The following is a 20,431-nucleotide window of genomic DNA, read 5'->3' as shown; positions in this document are numbered from 1 at the left end:
CAAGAACACAGTGACCTCCATCATTCTTAAATGGAAAAAGTTTGGAACCACTCTTCCTAGAGCTGGACTCCCGGCAAAACTGAGCAATCGTGGGAGAAGGGCCTTGGTCAGGCTGTTATCGCTGTCCAAAGTGCTTCAGCAAAGTACTGAGTAAAGGGTCTGAATACTTATATAAATGTAATATTTCAGTTTTAAATGTTTTTATAATTTTGCGAACATTTCTAAAAACCAGTTTTTGCTTTGTCATTATGGGGTATTGTGTGTAGATGAGGGGGGGATTCAATCCATTTTAGAATAAGGCTGTAACGTAACAAAATGTGGAAAAAGTCAAGGGGTCTGAACACTTTCCAAATGCACAACATGCAGTTTGTACATGAGAAAATGAGGCCTTAGAAGTTAACAGCTTTCGAGACAGCAGGATACATAAACTCAGCAAAAAAAGAACCCTGTCTTTCAAAGATACTTCGTAAAAATCCAAATAACTTCACAGATCTTCATTGTAAAGGGTTTAAACACTGTTTCCCATGCTTGTTCAATGAACCATAAACAATTAATGAACATGCACCTGTGGAACGGTCGTTAAGATACTAACAGCTTACAGGCGGTAGGAAATTAAGGTCACAGTTATGAAAACTTAGGACACTAAAGAGGCCTTTACTGATTCTGAAAAACACCAAAAGAAAGATGCCCAGGGTCCCTGCTCATCTGCGTGAACGTGCCTTAGGCATGCTGCAAGGAGGCATGAGCACTGCAGATGTGGCCAGGGCAATAAATGGCAATGTCCGTACTGTGAGACGCCTAAGACAGGGAGACAGGACAGACAGCTGATCGTCCTCGCAGTTGCGGGACAGGTACAGGATGGCAGCAACAACTGCCAGAGTTACACCAGGAACGCACAATTCCTCCATCAGTGCTCAGACTATCCGTAATAGGCTGAGAGCGGGCAGGACTGAGTGCTTGTAGGCCTGTTGTAAGGCAGGTCCTCACCAGACATCACCGGTAACAACGTCACCTATGGGCAAAAACCCACCGTCGCCGGACTAGACAGAACTGGCAAAAAGTGCTCTTCACTGACAAGTCGTGGTTTTGTCTCACCAGGGGTGATGGTCGGATTCGCATTTATCGTCAAAGGAATGAGCGTTACACCGAGGCCTGTAATCTGGAGCGGGATCGATTTGGAGGTGGCGGGTCCGTCATGGTCTGGGGCGGTGTTTCACTGCATCATCGGACTGAGCTTGTCATTGCAGGCAATCTCAACGCTGTGCGTTACAGGGAAGACATCCTCCTCCCTCATGTGGTACCCTTTCTGCAGGCTCATCCATACATGACCCTCCAGCATGACATTGCCACCAGCCATACTGGTCATTTTGTACGTGATTTCCTGCAAGACAGGAATGTCAGTGTTCTGCCAATCGAAGAGCCCGGATCTCAATCCCATTGAGCACGTTTGGGACCTGTTGGATCAGAGGGTGAGGGCTAGGGCCATTCCCATTAAAAATTCTGGGAACTTGCAGGTGCCTTGGTGGAAGAGTGGGGTAACATATCTCACAGCAAGAACGGGCACATCTGGTGCAGTCCATGAGGTGGAGATGCACTGCAGTACTTAATGCAGCTGGTGGCCACACCAGATACTGACTGTTACTTTTGATTTTCACTCCCCCTTTGTTCAAGGATGCATTATTCCATTTCTGTTAATCACATGTCTGTGGAACTTGTCTCTGTTGTTGAATCGTGTTATGTTCATACAAATATTTATACATGTTAAGTTTGCTGAAAATAAATGCAGTGACAGTGAAAGGATGTTTCTTTTTTTTCTTTTTTGCTGAGGAGTTTATGTAGCCTTTAGTTGGTATTATGCCATTGTAATGAAATTCTCAATAGCGGGGGTTTGATGGGAACTTGGAGCGCTCAGCTCTCACATCATAGGTCTGTCTGTCTGCCGAAATGAATGGCAGACATTATGCTTGCACTAAATTATGTTGTGTTACTGACATACTTCAAATGCTAATAGCTTATATATTTAGTACAATAGTTACTGCCTCAATACTGTCATAATTGTAAAGCGATAATTTGTCTTGTGAGCCTTCTCCGAAATAGCTTTGAGCTTGCTGAATGGCTGTCTCAGAGAATAAGGGATGATATACTGTAGGAAATCTGGTGTCTGGTCTCTCTGATAACTACACCGTATCATGACATAAACAGCCCCCCAAAAAAACACAGCTGTGTAGCATCTGACAGCTTGAAGCTTGCCTTCACCGGATTACAAAAACATCTCAAATCCACACCAACTGTGTGTTTGCCACAGAAAACACGATGTACATAATCGTCACGCATAAAAGGAAGAGCTGTTGGTAACACTACTTCAAGCTAACCAGTATAATTGTATTTTTTTTTATTACTTGTTATAAGCACGCATGAGCTTTTTATTTCTTATTACAAGGGTTACAATATGTTATGGCTTTTTATGAAGTATATTTTCAACTTGCTCACAATTGCTGTTATTTGGCCATTGAGATAATATTAAGACTTTTTATAAGGGGTCATACGTGCTTATGACAAGTCTTACAATTAATTATAACCGCATCATAATGCATTATACCTGTCAAGTCTAAAGTGTTACCGAGCTGTTCAGTTCAGGAGGGTGCCGTACAGCTGGGCCTTGGTAAGACTGTCCTTCCTGTTAAGTCCTGTTCCTGTGCTTCCAAATTTTTGGTGGTGTTGAGAACTCTTCCTGGGAACAGCCAGGCTCAGGCTGGGCCTCACTCTCTCCCTCTGGTAGTGTTGCTGCTGCAGACCGGGGGCTTCCAGGGAGCTTTGGTGGTCTAAGGACTCGGCCAAGCTGTTGGGGATCGCATCCACATGTTCCTTGTTCATGGTCCCCCGTGCCGCTCCAGCCGCTCCGCTCTCCTTGTCCTTCAAGCTTCCTGAGAGGAACTGGCTGCACTCTGAGTCCTGGCTGTCCTCCTTGGCTCTGTAAAGGGGCTGGGGCCTGCCCCGCAGGCCCATGCTGGGGTGTTTGGGACTGGGTGAGAGTCCGCCACCACCGACGGCAGCGGCCAAGCACTGGTCCAGCACGTGGCTGTGGAGAGAGACGTTTGCGTCCCCCTCCTGGAAGGTGAAGTGCTGCTCGGAAAAGCTGTAGGGAGACATGCGGCCCGGATTGCAGTTGTAGGAGTACGAGTTGATGTCCTCTACACTCAGCTGCCTCCAGCTTCCAGACAGTTCTTCTTCGGTGGGGACACCTATGCTGGCCTGGCTGTCAGAGCGCTCCACCGCCCGGGGTCCTCCTCCACCCTGGGCCGAGCCCTGGCTGTGCGACGATGCTAGGTGGGGCGAGTGGTATGGCTCACTGTAGCCGCAGGACGGCGTGTGCACGTATGCTGGTGAAGAGCCGCCACCACCTTTCGCCGGGTTGGGGGAAGGCAGCATCGCCATGTGCTGGAAGCTGTGGGACTTGGGGAAGAGGCTGAGGCTGGGAGGGCTGTCTTTCTCATAAGAAGAGGTGCTCTTGTGTTCACCGTACCCCCCATCCCGCCAGTCCATGTAGAGCACCTGGTGGGAGGAGGACATGGCGCTGCTGGTGGCACCGCCGCAGCCTTCCCCTCCCTTCTCCTCCTCGGAAGCCTGACTGAAGCTGGAGTAGGAGCTAGAGAGCGGCAAGGAGCCCACAGTAAACTCTCCGTGGAAGGAGGGGGCCCTGTGTTGGGAGAAGTTACCTGAATGGAAGGCCACCTCCTGAGGGTTGGAGTTCTGGGCCTGGAGGAAGAGATCCTTGGGGAGGCCGTGGACCTCTACGCTCTGCCTGCGCTCCTGCCAGCGCTCGGGGCAGTAGAGGGCCGTGTCGCTACAGTACAGGTCGGCAGTCCGGAAGGCGGTACGGCGCTGAAAGATTTCACCGCCCACGCTATTGGTCACGAAGTCATGGTCATGGCCCTCGTCCACCAATGGCTGGGGGCTGGTTTTGTGGTCGACTGGGCAGCTGCTGCCCGGCTCTGGCTTCTCTAGCACCTTGGCGATGACGGCGGTGGGCACAGCATCGGAGTAGGATGAGTGGCACAGCGCCATTGTGACGTCGCATCCGTGCTTCTCTATGTGGGAGCTCACCCGCTCCTGGAAGTCAATGGGCAGCTGGAAAGAGAGAGAGTGGGATGGTGAGGAGAAATTCTAAGAGAGGAAGGAAAGAAACCTGGATAGCCAAACAAAGGAAGAAATGGGAGTGAATTTAAGAGATGGATTCAGACATTACAGCAATCAATAACAAAGGAGGACTACTACTGCTCTAACAAAGTAATGTTTTAGCGATTCTTACCAGCATAACTTTCTCTAAAACAAAGCATTCCTAAAAATAGACTGCATATAGATTCATACAATGCTGACAACCACTATCAAATCTGCCCATGCATATTCACAACCACGCCATTATCGAATGCTTGCCACATCCATACAGATGTTTTTGTCAATGCTGTTCCCTAGACTCCAATCTAGAGTTTGAATTTAGAGAAGTAAATTATTATTGTGTGTTTACTCAGACTAGCTCGGACACCCGTTGGGACCCTCTCTAATGAACTTGTCAGAACTTTGCTGACCACAACCCCTCCATTACTGTGCTTTGGCCCTTCTTTTTCTAATTTCTCAGTTTACAATCGCTAAGTTGTAGGATACACACATCCTCATGGACAGAGGTACATCAAGACACACACTTTCATCAATCCTCACTTGTACAATGCCTTCGAACTATTCATGCCCCTTGACTTATTCCACATTTTGCTGTCACAGCCTGAATTCAAAATAGTTAAAAAAAAAAATGTTCCCACCCATCAACACATAATACACCACACCAAAGGTTTGCACATTTATTGAAAATTAAATCCCCAAAATATCTAATTTACATAAGTATTCGCACCCCTGAGTCAGTACTTTGTAGAAGCACCTTTGGCAGAGATTACTGCGGTCTCTCTTTCTGGGCTTTCCCCATCTGGATTGTGCAACATTTGCCCACTATTCTTTAAAATGTTCAAGCTCTGTCAAATTGGTTGTTCATCATTGCTAGACAACCAATCAATTCTTGCTGTAGATTAAAGTTGAAAATGTAACTTGGCCACTCAGGAACATTTAACTGTCTTCTTGATAAGCAACTCCAGTGTAGATTTGGCCTTGTGTTTAGGTTATTGCCCTGCTGAAAGGTGAATTAATCTCCCAGTGTTTGGTGGAAAGCAGACTGAACCAGATTTTCCTCTAGGATTTTGCCTGTGCTTAGATCCATTCTGCAAAATTTTTTTTAAACAATTACCATCATACCCATAACATGATGCAACCACCACTATCCTAAAAATATGGAGAGTGGTTTAATAACTTCAAAATGCTCTAAAAGGGATATTCAATGTCTGCTTATTTTTTGGACCATCTACAAATATGTGCCCTTTTTGGATAACCTCCCTGGTCTTTGTGGTTGAGCTGTTTGAAATGAAATGCTCGACTGAGGGATCTTACAGATGTGTGGGGTACAGAGATAAGGTAGTCAATTTTTAAAAAATGATGTTCAACACTATTATTGTGTCCATGCAATGTATTATGTGTCTTGAACACATTTTTACTCCTGAACGTATTTAGGCTCCTGAACATATTTAGGCTCCTGAACGTATTTAGGCTTGCCATACCAAAGGTGTTGAATACTTATTGACTCAACACATTTCAGCTTTTCATTTTTTATTCATTTGTAAACATTTCGAAAAACAATTCCACTCTGATATTATGGGGTATTGTGTGTAGGCCCTTAATAAATAAATAAATAAAAATCACCAGGAGCAGCTTCAATTTAAATTAGACCAGTGCTCAAGGTCTCCAGCTGAGAATAAAAAATCTAAAATAGCCACTTGTTTTTTGTGTTGAAAATAGACACCTAGCAGAAATAATACCAGTGTTTTGAAGTATGGAGCTATTTTATTTATTTTTTTGCAGCCTTGCTTTCCCCATTTGAGAATTGAGTGGAAAAGTAGGTGAGACTGCAGGGTTAATGCGTCTCACTCCAACACGCCGTTTTCCGCAGCTTTCCCGAGGGGCTCCTCTGTACACTATACATTTTCTCTGGCTGGGTAGCAGAGTTAAGTCCCAGTGCAAATCATACCGCATCCCTTTGATCGCACTCGGCTATATTCATCGCTGCATTTGTGATGGATTCGTCAATGCTCTGGAATTGGTCACTTTGTCGACTCGAAAGGAGGAATGTGCTTTCAAAAGCCAATCACTGTTATTTCATCGGAGTATGATTATGGGGAGCCGAATGAGTCAGCAGCTGTGGATGCTGATATCCTACAGTACCTCAATAACTCTGTCAATTTCATACCATAGCTGCATTACTACTTCATCCATATATGCGTGACCTTACGTTTTAAAAGGTAGTCCCACGTCTTTTGAGGATTTTTTTTTTTTTATGAGGAACTGTGAGGATTTTTCTCTCTCTCATACCTCACTTCTTACTCCCCTTCGAGTGGACTAGATGTTGTCTTAGGCGGTTTTGCACGGTGAAATCAACAGGGGAAATGATACGTGGGGCTACTTGTTAGTGTGAGTGTAGAGCAGCGCAGAACTCACCTCGGATAGCTTGTGGGCTCTGTGGTGTGACTTGGAGCACTGGAGGAGCTGCGCTGCCAGGTTACAGTCCTTCCTGTAAAGGTCCTGGGAAATGGGAAAGATGAAACACTGAGTCATAGGTTGGGATGCCATGCAGACTAAGAACTGTATAAATTGCAATGGGAGTAACTGACCCAACATTTGTTTCAAATAGGTTGCTACATGTAATGACATGGTATTACTACAACCAAGTAGAATGGGACCAAATAGTCATTTCAGCATGTGGCGTTGCTAACCTACCATTGCTTGACAAACAAAAAAGAATGCCCCCGAAAAAAAATATTCCAGATTGATTGCTACATCCTGAAGTTGTTTTCCCCCTCAACCCTCTTGTGACAACCCCAAATGTTTACTTCAATTTAAAGCTCTGAGGGTCTAACACTTTGGGAGAACCCAATCGAAGTAACAAACGCATCATCGGCCACAGAACAAATCCATCCACCCAGAAAATAGTGCTTGTTTTTCTCATCAGGCCCCTGTGGCGCTGACAATGGCATTAATGATCCGCAACATCGTATTAACTCTGAGGGACTTTTTTCAATTGCAATAAAGCTCTTCACTGTAATTTCATTACGGGGCTTCTGAAATGGGCTCTTCTCCTCTGATCTAGAGGCTAGGCTAGTAAGCTTCCTCTCTGTCAGTCTGTATCCATGCTCTCACTTTCCCACTGCAACTCCTCTGTGACACAGCAAACTCTGACAGCCCTCTCATAAACATCAAAGGCATTTCTTTGACAGCTTCAATTCTCCTTCTAGTTAACTGTGTGCAATTTTTTTTCTCACATACAGAACAATTGGGACTGTGGTAGTTTGAAGGCAGCACAAAGACCTGTCTCATCCAGTCATTGATGTCTCAATGTCAGCCATGTTGTTTTCTCTCAGGACTCTGATGTGAAGAAGTTCCATGCTAACTGAGAGAATAGCTTTTGGCTGCAACCAGAGGAAAATGGCTAGCTGTGAAAGCTGTTGCTAACAGAAGTAGGTGCAACAACAAAAAATAGGTGACAAAAGACACATTTACCGTTACACCCAACTCTTCCTTCCACATCTGTAAATGCAGCCAGAGTCAACCTAATGACTTATTTGGTCTTCCTCATATTAGAATCAGTTTGCCATCTCCAATTAATTCAAAGCATTCCCTTAAGACAAAATGTCTGCCTACTCCTGCTAACAGATAAAGTTATCCTGTAAGACCTAATTCTGACCCCAATCAGCCTCCCTGGATTCAAGAGGATTCTCATCATGCCCAATGGCTCAGATGTGTCTAGCTAGCACAGCAGCCCTGCAGAGAGCTAGATAGAGTGCGAAGCTAGGTAGATGCTTGGGGATTCACATCAACGAGACTAAGACCGTAGATTGACACAGTAGGTCCCCAGGGCCAAATCCAGACTCTAGCTTTAAACCTGCTTACAGTCTCAAATCCCCTATTGATTTAGGAGTAACTACTGTACACAGAGTACAAAACATTATGAACACCTTCCTAATATTGAGTTGCACCCCCTTTTGCCCCGCAGAACAGCTTCAATTTGTTGGTGCATAAACTCTACATGGTGTCGTTCCACAGAGATGCTGGCCCATGTTGACTCCAATACTTTCCACAGTTGTCAAGTTGGCTGGATGTCCTTTGGGTGGTAGACCATTCTTGATACACACAGGAAAATGTTGAGTGTGAAAAACCCAGCAGCATTGCAGTTCTTGACACACTCAAACCAGTGCACCTGGCACCTACTACCATACCCTGTTCAAAGGCACTTATCTTGCCCATTCACCCTCTGAATGGCACACACATACAATTCATGCCTCAAGACTTAAAAATCAGTATTTTAACCTGGTCTCCCATTCAGCTACACTGATTTGAAGTGGATTTAACAAGTCACATCAATAAGAGATCATAGACTGACTTGGTGAATTCAGGTGAAAGCTATGTCTAGGGACGAGCATGTACTGTATGCTGTGAAAAAGTAATTTGCCACCTTTTTTGCTACAACGACTCCAACCAAATGCTTCCTGTAGTTGTTGATCAGTCTCTCACGTCGCTGTGGAGGAATTTTGGCCCCCTCTTCCACGCAGAACAGCTTTAACTCCGCAACACATTTGTGGGTTTTCAAGCATGAACTGCTCGTTTCATGTCCTGCCACAACATCTCAATTGGGATTAGGTCTGGGATTACCACCACCATTGGTAGAAGGTTCTTACTGTGGAATGCAGTGTTTTGCTTTTCGCCAGGCACAATGGGACCCATGTTATCCATGAATGAGTTGAAGCAGTGCTGCATGTAAGAGTGGGCCAAAAGTCCTCCACAGCTGTGTGAGAGACTGATCAACAACTACAGGAAGCATTTGGTTGGAGTCATTGCATCTACAGGTGGCCAAACCAGTTATTGAGTGTAAGGGGGCAATTACTTTTTCACACAGGGGAATTGGGTGTTGCATAACTTTGTTAAAATTCAATAAGTAAAATAAGTGCAAAACATTTTTTCTTTGTGAACTCCGGTTCACTTGATCTAATATTAGGTTTTGGTTGAAGATCTGATAACATTCAGTATCAAAAATAGAGATACTTTTTCACGTGTCTCTCTCCAGACAGTAGCACTTCAAAGAATGTACTATCAGCGCAGGTTTTTATGTTGGGTTCATGTTATAGGTGGCACACGTGGCAAGGCCGCCACCGGGCATTGGTCGTCTAACTGTCTGTTTAGTTGTTTCAGTGATTCCCCGATGCGCAACGACTGGCTTATACAGGATACTCACGTTGTCTCCCCTGAGCTTTTCAATGGTGATCTTGGCCTCCAGGAGGTGATTGTTGAGGGCGATGATCTCCCGGCTCAGCGCTCTTTTCTCGTCCTCATGGTGCTGGGACTAAAGGAGGGAAGGGAGCGCGAGCGGAGGAATTGAAAGACCAGGAAGAGAAAGGAGAGTGAGAAGAGGTGTCGAGCAGTCAGCCAGTCAGTCAGTGTTCCTGCTCTCTATGCCAGTAGCAGGTCTTAATTAAAATAAGACTTCACTGGCCAGTGCCCAAATAAAATCATTTACTCTACCGGGGGGGGGGGGGGGGGGCGCATCGATCATAGTCCTGAGAAATTAAAGCGGTTAAAGCAATGGTCAATGTTTGACACCTTAGTATTTCCTGAGATTTAGCCTCAAACAATTACATGCCAACAAGATCCTTTCCCCCCTTCACCCAATAATTGTTAATCCCCTGTTGTGTGATAGGATTTGACAAAGGATGCATCATTGAGTCTCCACCGCACAAGGGTCACGATTGTTTTTGAAACACGGGGTGGGGGAGCAGTTTTAATAGAAGTCAATTATTGTCAGTTCAAGCAACAGGTTGGCATTGATATTCAAATCCATTCTGTAAGTCTCTCATTAATCTGCTCTGGCATGTTGCTTTGGCGGTCTCATTCAGGCACATTATGTGCCACATTGTAATCACTTTTCACTCTGGGGGAAGGTGAGTTTTGCTATAGACCTCCGACATAGGAGACTGACATGAGTCTCCTCCTGACACGAGTCTCCAAAGCTGCTAACGCCTTGTCCCTGGCTTTTTTCAGAGATTTTCACATCCCAAAACCACCTCTCACAAAACTAGCCCTTCCTAACGTGGAATGGGTTTGTAAAGTTGCCAGAAAGGTATTGACAGTGTCCACTCCAGGGAAGGTGGAAATAGTAAAAATGTGAGTTGTAGCCATTACATTTAGCTTGAATTTGAATGACTCACTTCAACTGTTTCTTGAGTTAGTTGAATACCCTAATCTGCAACCTGTTTGGATTGACATTCTGCCATGGGCTGATTTAACATCCGAATATTAGAAATCGTCTAGAGGTTGCCCATAGATTAAAAGAGTGAAGGATATTATAGATTTGCATATGATGACTGACATGGTCATATACCATCTTGGCAGTACAGTTTGAGGCTTTATTTAATTACAATTGTTGGTTGAGAGTGAGTAATGGCCTCCACACATACAAGCACCTTTGGAACATCTACATTTAAATAAAAAGTCCAAATCAATTAAATATACACCATCACAATAAATCCATTGTTTATTTTAGGCAAGTTTAAAGAAACATTGATGTGAAGAACATTTATTTCAGAAGAACAATATGAGTCGTCTTACTGTACGTAATCTGGCTATGTGCCATGCCACAGGCTGTAGGCTTGTTCATTTATCAGACAAGATATGTTTCTAAGTCCCGTGCCATTAATTTAATACTACAGTGCCTTGCGAAAGTATTCGGCCCCCTTGAACTTTGCGACCTTTTGCCACATTTCAGGCTTCAAACGTAAAGATATAAAACTGTATTTTTTTGTGAAGAATCAACAACAAGTGGGACACAATCATGAAGTGGAACGACATTTATTGGATATTTCAAACTTTTTTAACAAATCAAAAACTGAAAAATTGGGCGTGCAAAATGATTCAGCCCCTTTACTTTCAGTGCAGCAAACTCTCTCCAGAAGTTCAGTGAGGATCTCTGAATGATCCAATGTTGACCTAAATGACTAATGATGATAAATACAATCCACCTGTGTGTAATCAAGTCTCCGTATAAATGCACCTGCACTGTGATAGTCTCAGAGGTCCGTTAAAAGCGCAGAGAGCATCATGAAGAACAAGGAACACACCAGGCAGGTCCGAGATACTGTTGTGAAGAAGTTTAAAGCCGGATTTGGATACAAAAAGATTTCCCAAGCTTTAAACATCCCAAGGAGCACTGTGCAAGCGATAATATTGAAATGGAAGGAGAATCAGACCACTGCAAATCTACCAAGACCTGGCCGTCCCTCTAAACTTTCAGCTCATACAAGGAGAAGACTGATCAGAGATGCAGCCAAGAGGCCCATGATCACTCTGGATGAACTGCAGAGATCTACAGCTGAGGTGGGAGACTCTGTCCATAGGACAACAATCAGTCGTATATTGCACAAATCTGGCCTTTATGGAAGAGTGGCAAGAAGACAGCCATTTCTTAAAGATATCCATAAAAAGTGTTGTTTAAAGTTTGCCACAAGCCACCTGGGAGACACACCAAGCATGTGGAAGAAGGTGCTCTGGTCAGATGAAACCAAAATTGAACTTTTTGGCAACAATGCAAAACGTTATGTTTGGCGTAAAAGCAACACAGCTGAACACACCATCCCCACTGTCAAACATGGTGGTGGCAGCATCATGGTTTGGGCCTGCTTTTCTTCAGCAGGGACAGGGAAGATGGTTAAAATTGATGGGATGATGGATGGAGCCAAATACAGGACCATTCTGGAAGAAAACCTGATGGAGTCTGCAAAAGACCTGAGACTGGGACGGAGATTTGTCTTCCAACAAGACAATGATCCAAAACATAAAGCAAAATCTGCAATGGAATGGTTCAAAAATAAATTAGAATGGCCAAGTCAAAGTCCAGACCTGAATCCAATCGAGAATCTGTGGAAAGAACTGAAAACTGCTGTTCACAAATGCTCTCCATCCAACCTCACTGAGCTCGAGCTGTTTTGCAAGGAGGAATGGGAAAAAAATTTCAGTCTCTCGATGTGCAAAACTGATAGAGACATACCCCAAGCGACTTACAGCTGTAATCGCAGCAAAAGGTGGCGCTACAAAGTATTAACTTAAGGGGGCTGAATCATTTTGCACGCCCAATTTTTCAGTTTTTGATTTGTTAAAAAAGTTTGAAATATCCAATAAATGTCGTTCCACTTCATGATTGTGTCCCACTTGTTGTTGATTCTTCGCAAGGCACTGTATATGCTTTTATAGTAAGAAGAATATAATTGAACTTAGCTGAATAAAATAGAAAGGCTATTTTTTTCCCCCCAGTCTGGAGAGAGTGAGAGTGAGCATATGAAGTGGCCAGTAGTGGAAAAAGTACCCAATTGTCATACATGAGTAAAGAAAATGACTCAAGTAAAAGTGAGTCACTTGAGTAAAAGTATTTGGTTTTAAATATACTTAAGTATATTGACTCATGACTGGCGTTGTGGTGGTAATATGGTCACCGCAACAGACCTAGTCATGGCCATCCAATGACTGACTTGAAAACTTTTTTTGTTCCCCATAGAGTCGACAGTGTAGCCTACTGTACTTTCATCCACATCCAGCCAAAGTTAGATAATTTGATGTACCAATGCCTCACACCATGGGGCAGCAAGGCAATTTACAGAGGTTAGAGTACTTTTTAAAAATCATAGACTGCAGAATACTACTGGGCTTATGTGAATATTGAAACCCCCCCCCCCCCCCCCCCCCCCCCCCCACGAGACGCAATTACTGTATACTAGAGTTGGGGAAGGGGAGAGAGAAATACAAGATTTACAGGCTTCTGAGAAAAAATACAATTTGTAACCTGAAAAAAAAGGATATCAGCCTCCTCAAGAAATAAATAACTACCTGCTCAAAAGTTTTCAATGATCAATCGGTGTAAAATTCTCTGAAATGCCTACAAGTCTCTAAAGGATAGGGCTGGCCATATGTGACTTGAAAGCCAATTAATCTAAAGTTTGATGTGCTTCAACTAAATATTTTAGGTTTTCTTTATCTCCTTTTCCCTTCTGGCCCCAGTTCAATTCTTAGGGTGAGAGACAGTATCTTTTGAAGAAGCTTTAGTTCATGTCTTTATCTAGGTCAAGTTTGATTGCTGTTTGAGATTTTTACATCAATCCGTGACAAGCCTGGCTAATGGATAACGGGTAATGCATGTTGGGTACGTCAAATGCTGAGAACTAGCAAGACCATAATAAACGGCTCTCTATACACTGGATGTGTACCAAACTCACTAAAAGTGGCAGTAATAAAGCCTCTCTTGAAAAAGCCAAACCTTGACCCAGAAAATGTAAAAAATAAATGAATAAATAAAATTCGGCCTATATCGAATCTCCTATTCCTCTGCACTTGTGAAGGTGGTAAATGACCTTTTAATGGCATCATACCGAGGCTCTGCATCTGTCCTCGTGCTCCTAGACCTTAGTGCTGCTTTTGAAACCATCGATCACCACATTCTTTTGGAGAGATTGGAAACCCAAATTAGCCTACACGGACAAGTTCTGGCCTGGTTTAGATCTTATCTGTCGGAAAGATATCAGTTTGTCTCTGGATGGTTTGTCCTCTGACAAATCAACTGTAAACCTTGTTCCTCAAGGTTCCATTTTAGGACTGCTATTGTTTTCACTATATATTTTACCTCTTGGTGATGTCATTCGGAAACATAATGTTAACTTTCACTGCTATGCTGATGACAAACAGCTGTACATTTCGACGAAACATGGTGAAGCCCCAAAATTGCGCTCGCTGGAAGCCTGTGTTTCAGACAAGGAAGTGGATGGCTGCAAATGTTCTACTTTTAAACTCGGACAAAACAGAGATGCTTGTTCTAGGTCCCAAGAAACAAAGAGATCTTCTGTTGAATCTGACAATTAATCTTGATGGTTGTACAGTCGTCTCAAATAAAACTGAAGGACCTCCGGCGTTACTCTGGACCCTGATCTCTCTTTTGACGAACAGACTGTTTCAAGGACAGCTTTTTTTCCATCCACATAACATTACAGAAATCAAACTTTGTCCAAAAATTATGCAGAAAAATGAATCCATGCTTTTGTTACTTCTAGGTTAGACTACTGCAATGCTCTACTTTCCAGCCACCTGGGTAAAACACAAAATAACATTCAGTTAGTGCTAAATACGGCTGCTAGAATCTTGACTAGAACCAAAACATTTGATCATATTACTCCAGTGCTAGCGCCTCTACACTTGCTTCCTGTCAAGGCAAGAGCTGATTTCAGGGTTTTACTGCTAACCTACAAAGCATTACATGGGCTTGCTCCTACCTGTTTTTCCGATTTGGTCCTGTGGTACATACCTACAAGACGCAGGCCTCCTTACTGTTGCTAGAATTTCTAAGCAAACAGCAGGGCTTTCTCCTATAGAGCTAAAATTTTATGGAATGGTCTGCCTACCCATGTGAGAGACGCAGACTCGGTCTCAACCTTTAAGTCTTTATTGAAGACTCATCTCTTCAGTAGGTCCTATGATTGAGTGTAGTCTGGCCCAGGAGTGTGAAGGTGAACGGAAAGGCACTGGCGCAACAAACCACCCTTGCTGTCTCTGCCTGGCTGGTTCCCCTCTCTACACTGGGATTCTCTGCCTCTAACCCTATTACAGGGGCTGAGTCAGTGGCTTACTGGTGCTCTTCCATGCTGTCCCTAGGAGGGGTGCATCACTTGAGTGGGTTGAGTCACTGACGTGATCTTCCTGTCTGTGTTGGCGCCCCCCTTTGGGTTCTGCCGTGGCGGAGATCTTTGTGGGCTATACTCTGCCTTGTCTCAGGATGGTAAGTTGGTGGTTGAAGATATCCCTCTAGTGGTGTGGGGTCTGTGCTTTGGCAAAGTGGGTGGGGTTATATCCTGCCTGTTTGGCCCTGTCCGGGGAATCGTCGGATGGGGCCACAGTGTCTCCCGACCCCTCCTGTCACAGCCTCCAATATTTATGCTGCAGTAGATTATGTGTCGAGGGTATAGGGTCAGTCTGTTATATCTGGACTATTTCTCCTGTCTTATCCGGTGTCCTGTGTGAATTGAAGCTCACTCACTCACTCACTCTCTGTCTCTCACACACACACACACACACACACACACACACACACACACACACACACACACACACACACACACACACACACACACACACACACACACAGGACCTGAGCCCTAGGACCATGCCTCAGGACTACCTGGCCTGATGACTCCTTGTTGTCCACCTCGCTGTGCTACTGCTCCAGTTTCAACTGTTCTGGCTATGGAACTCTGACCTGTTCCCCGGACGTGCTACCTGTCCCAGACCTGCGGTTTTCAACTCTCTAGAGACAGCAGGAGCAGTAGAGATACTCTGAATGATCATCTATGAAAAGCCAACTGACATTTACTCCTGAGGTGCTGACCTGTTGCACCCTCAACAACCACTGTGATTATTATTATTTGACCCTGCTGGTCGTCTATGAACATTTGAACATCTTGGCCATGTTCTGTTATAATCTTCACCCGGCACAGCCAGAAGAGGACTGGCCACCCCTCCTTCCGTGGCCTCCAACTGCTCTTAAACGCTAGTAAAACCAAATGCATGCTTTTCAACCGTTCGCTGCCTGCACCCGCACGCCCAACTAGCATCACCACCCTGGATGGTTCCGACTAGAATTCTAGAATATGTGGACATCTATAAGTACCTAGGTGTCTGGCTAGACTGTAAAGTCTCCTTCCAGACTCATATCAAACATCTCCAATCTAAAATCAAATCTAGAGTCGGCTTTCTATTCCGCAACAAAGCCTCCTTCACTCACACCGCCAAACTCACCACAGTAAAACGGACTATCCTACCAATCCTCGACTTCGGCGATGTCATCTACAAAATAGCTTCCAATACTCTACTCAGCAAACTGGATGCAGTTAATCACAGTGCCATCCGTTTTGTTACTAAAGCAACTTATACCACCCACCACTGCAACCTGTATGCTCTAGTCGGCTGGCCCTCGCTACATATTCGTCGCCAGACCCACTTGCTCCAGGTCATCTACAAGTCCATGCTAGGTAAAGCTCCGCCTTATCTTATCTCTGGTCACAATGGCAACACCCACCTGTAGCACGCGCTCCAGCAGGTGTATCTCACTGATCATCCCTAAAGCCAACACCTCATTTGGCCGCCTTTCCTTCCAGTTCTCTGCTGCCTGTGACTGGAACTAATTGCAAAAATCGCTGAAGTTGGAGACTTTTATCTCCCTCACCAACTTTAAACATCTGCTATCTGAGCAGCTAATCGATCTGTACATAGTCCATCGGTAAATAGCCCACCCATTTTACCTACCTCATCCCCATACTGTTTTCATTTATTTACTTTTATGCTCTTTTGAACACCAGTATCTCTACCTGCACATGACCATCTGATCATTTATCACTTCAGTGTTAATCTGCAAAATTGTAATTATTCGCATACCTCCTCTTGCACACAATGTATATAGACTCTTTTTTTTTTCTTTTTTTCTACTGTGTTATTGACTTGTTTATTGTTTACTCCATGTGTAACTCTGTGTTGTTGTCTGTTCACACTGCTATGTTTTATCTTGGCCAGGTCGCATTTGTAAATGAGAACTTGTTCTCAACTAGCCTACCTGGTTAAATAAAGGTGAAATAAAATGTAAAAAATAAAATAGCTAGGTTCCTCTCTAGGTTTCTTCCTAGGTTTATGGCCTTTCTAGAGTTTTTCCTTGCCACCTTGCTTCTACACCTGCATTGCTTACTGTTTGGGATTTTAGGCTGTGTTTCTGTACAGCACTTTGAGATATCAGCTAATGTAAGAAGGGCTTTAGAAATAAATGTGACTTGAAGAAGCTTGGTAAACAAACAAAAAAGCAGAACGCTGGCAACAATAACCCAATTTGGTGAGGTGTATGTTCTGTGATGCCTATCCCCTGGGTGTGATTTACACTTTTCATTGAAAAGCATTGACTAATGAGTGCACTGCGAATAGCACATTGAGAAATGTGCGGCTCAGAAAACAGGCTCTTCTGGCACACTGGTGAGCATGGCAGAAAGGCAGCACACCCTGATGAGAACTCTAATTAGACTAAGAGTGTCAGCACCGCTCACTGCAGTGCCAGTAGGGCCGGGAGCTGCCTGCTTAGCTGGGATCTTGAAAGGCACACACACCCCTGCTTGTGTGCAAGCACACACACAAACATCTCCTTGATCACAAGAGCAATATTACCCTCAAGGTGCCATACTGTATGTGAATCATTCATTAGTTGTTAGCTATTTCGCCCCCAGATCGTGTGTGGTGGCTTTGGACAACTACAACACTAACAAAAACAACAACCACTCCAGGGGCCTCGGCCCCACTAATTACCTTGTTCACTGGTGTCATGAGGAGGCAAGCTAACCCTTCCTCATAGAACCATGGCTTCATTAAGCTTTCCACTCTATTCTGATGGGCTAATTAAAGTAGTCATTAGAGTACACATTTGTTCTGGGGGCCTTGTATTCTACTAATCCATATACAGTTCAAAATGGTATTTTACAAAATACTATTTTGATCTATGTAGAGCTAGAAAAGTGTTAGACATAGTTAAGGTACAGTTAATGTGATATTTAATATGGTTCAGTGTGCTGCTGGCTGGGCAGCACTAGTTCAGCACCCTGGAGAGGGCCCTTTCCTCTGGCCTTCGCCCAAATGGCTTTTCAGCACTGACCAGGCAGACAGCTCCACAGCTCTGTCAACACTGGAGTCGCCACAGCCAGGGTCCAGGGAGGACTTAATTTCTTTTTTAAATAGGGGTTTTTCACTGACCGTGTGACCTGACCAGGTTACACTCTAGGCCCTAGTTGAGTAACATGGTCTGAAACAACTCTTGTCCCTATGCAAAATAATAGAAACCCTTGTGGAAATCCCCCCACTCTATTCTCTTACTTGGTTGTTTTAATCGTTTTTTTTCTATTTTTTTTCTAATGACCTTCCCTGTAGTTTCTCCTCCAGAACTTTTTAATTGCATGATTTGATTGAACCTCTTTGTCACCGAGTGTCTATCTAAGACCATTTCCTGCTCGAGAAATATTTTGCCCTTAAAATGCCATTTCGAGACATCAAAAGGAATGGCAATCACAATGAGGCATGCTTCTGAAGCAATCCTGTACTACTTCCTGTCATAAATGGTGATTAGTTACACCAAGGTCCAAGGAAGCTAATTCCTTTGAAAAGCCAACCACTTTTTTTTTTTTTTATCACATTACTGGAATACAGTAGAAGTGTGTGACAGAATATGATTCAGGATACATTTTGTGGCTGTTGTCTTTTGTGACAATGCAATTCTGATTACTCAGATGTGCTAAAGAGCGATGGGTGAAGAAACAGCGAATAATACACAAATACTGTAGAACTGGTGTAAATAATATACAGTACTTTGCCTGGATCAATGTTAGAAATTTGTCATATAACGACATGTAATAGATAGACTATTGGTTTTCTACCTTTATACCTCAGCACCAATGGATATAATAGGCCTACAAAACATGTAGCCCAGAAATAGGCATATCTAGGGTCAATGTTGAGACAATGTTGTATGAACAGTGTTATCACCACAATCTCTTGCCTGAGGCAATCATCTTAATCATCTAAGAAGAGGTGGTTGGGAAAATACATTAATTTCACACAGTCGTATTCTATTAAAATGGCCACGGAGAATCAGCCATTGACACAAAACTTCTGTTTTGATGAGATTAAAAATCTCTTTTTAATCATGATACAGTCATACAGTACGTCTTAAATATGGACCCGAGGCCTGACCATGGACTCATCTTGAACAGTAATGACAGTGTCTTTGGGGTCTGAAGGAGGAACGAATGGAAAGGGGAGCTTTTGTCGGGGGAGATTGGGAGATATGCCCAGAAAAAGAAGTTGTAGTAGTTTTCTAACAAGGTTCTATGGCAGGTTCTATCAATTTGGACATGGATTGCGCTCCGTCTCTGATCATGTAATTGCTTTTAGAGTGGTGAGAGGGGCCTTTCACCAAGGGAGACCACATGTTCGGATCAATTATACTGGAGTTCTCATCTAAGATCTCAAACCACAGACCACATAGCCGATCACCAAGAAAGACAGCTTCACCTCAATTCAGGAGGCGTATGGAATAATCAATATACCCATTCTTAGGTGTTCTTACTTTTAATATTTTCATGATAGCTGTTCTTGTTATAATTTTTTACTGTTTGGCCTATGTTATATTGGCTCTATTTTACAAAACAAAGCTGGTAAGCCTCTTAACAGTCTGTCGCACACGTCTTCAAACAAACACACACACTCACTCACTCACTCCTAGAGCCCATCTGTCCAAGCTCCAATTACAGGGGCCAAGGTGCCTCAGAGCCGTGTGTGTGCATGTGCGTAAGTGTGTGCGTAAGATTGCGTCAGATGCTCGATCAGGTTCTGATGGGAGATGTATAAGGGAAATATACTAACGAGACTAACAAAGTTTCAAACCCCCCTAAACGGAAGATCTCAGACAAAGCTCCACCCCTTCCAATAACGTTCTGCTTGAAATCATTGCTAGAAATCCCCGCCCCCACGTTTAAGTACCATCTTCACCCAATCCTGATAAGTCAAAATAACCAGTGACGGGAAACCAAAGCACCAGAACTACGGTTGCTCGTTAGTCGTTGCATTCAGCAGTCTTTTGACAGACGTGACGCTACCATTTCTGTTATGTAGTCTCTCCATGAGGGACGAGGGTGTGTGTGATGCAAGCGTGCATGCATACGCACGTGTGTGATGCTATGCTCTGTGTTGCTTAGTGAAACAGAGCTGGGGCTTTCCCCTTTCATGCACTGATGCCAGACCCTGACCAACAGGTCAGTCTTATCAGCAACATTCATATTCTAAAGCCTTTTTATCTTCAAGGATATGAGACATTAAAATAACTCCATTGTAAATGCAACATAAGGTGCACGGCCGAGGTGTAACTATCAAGACATCGACTTGACAACCATCATTGGAATGGTTGCAGGGGAAGTAAACATGATTTCTCAATTCACTGGAGTGTGGTGCAATGGAGCTGCATCTCAGGCTGCCCTAAATAGAGCTTATTCCTTAGATGCTGTATTCACCAGGGGCCCCAAGGGTGCCACCGAAGTGGCCGGTGGGGAGCGTAGAGCAAACCTCCATCCACCTCCTACATTGTTTATGAGAGCAATGTGAGAGCTGAGGTACTTACAGGGAGCATTAGGACGCAACAAATCTCTCCCTGCAATGTCAATACCAACATCTTGGTAAT

The 20,431-nt window shown here is 44.0% G+C and overlaps 1 protein-coding gene across 1 annotated transcript in view; it reads right to left on the bottom strand.

The window, feature by feature from the left end:
- Positions 1–1,727: 1,727 nt before the first annotated feature.
- Positions 1,728–20,431, bottom strand: part of LOC110505255 (brain-enriched guanylate kinase-associated protein-like) — a 77,272-nt gene continuing 58,568 nt past the window's right edge. Inside the window, exons 4-6 of the mRNA XM_036962250.1 lie at positions 9,380–9,487; positions 6,592–6,675; positions 1,728–4,128 (exon numbers count right to left, since the gene is read on the bottom strand). Coding sequence (XP_036818145.1) covers positions 2,629–4,128; positions 6,592–6,675; positions 9,380–9,487 — 1,692 coding nt within the window. The 3' untranslated portion in view covers positions 1,728–2,628. The remainder of the gene's footprint in view (positions 4,129–6,591; positions 6,676–9,379; positions 9,488–20,431) is intronic.

This window comes from Oncorhynchus mykiss, chromosome 25 (genome assembly GCF_013265735.2).
Source record: "Oncorhynchus mykiss isolate Arlee chromosome 25, USDA_OmykA_1.1, whole genome shotgun sequence".
In the NCBI taxonomy this organism is placed as follows: Eukaryota; Metazoa; Chordata; class Actinopteri; order Salmoniformes; family Salmonidae; genus Oncorhynchus; species Oncorhynchus mykiss.
Note: the sequence above shows the minus strand (reverse complement) of the source record. Positions and strands in the feature narration are given on the sequence as shown.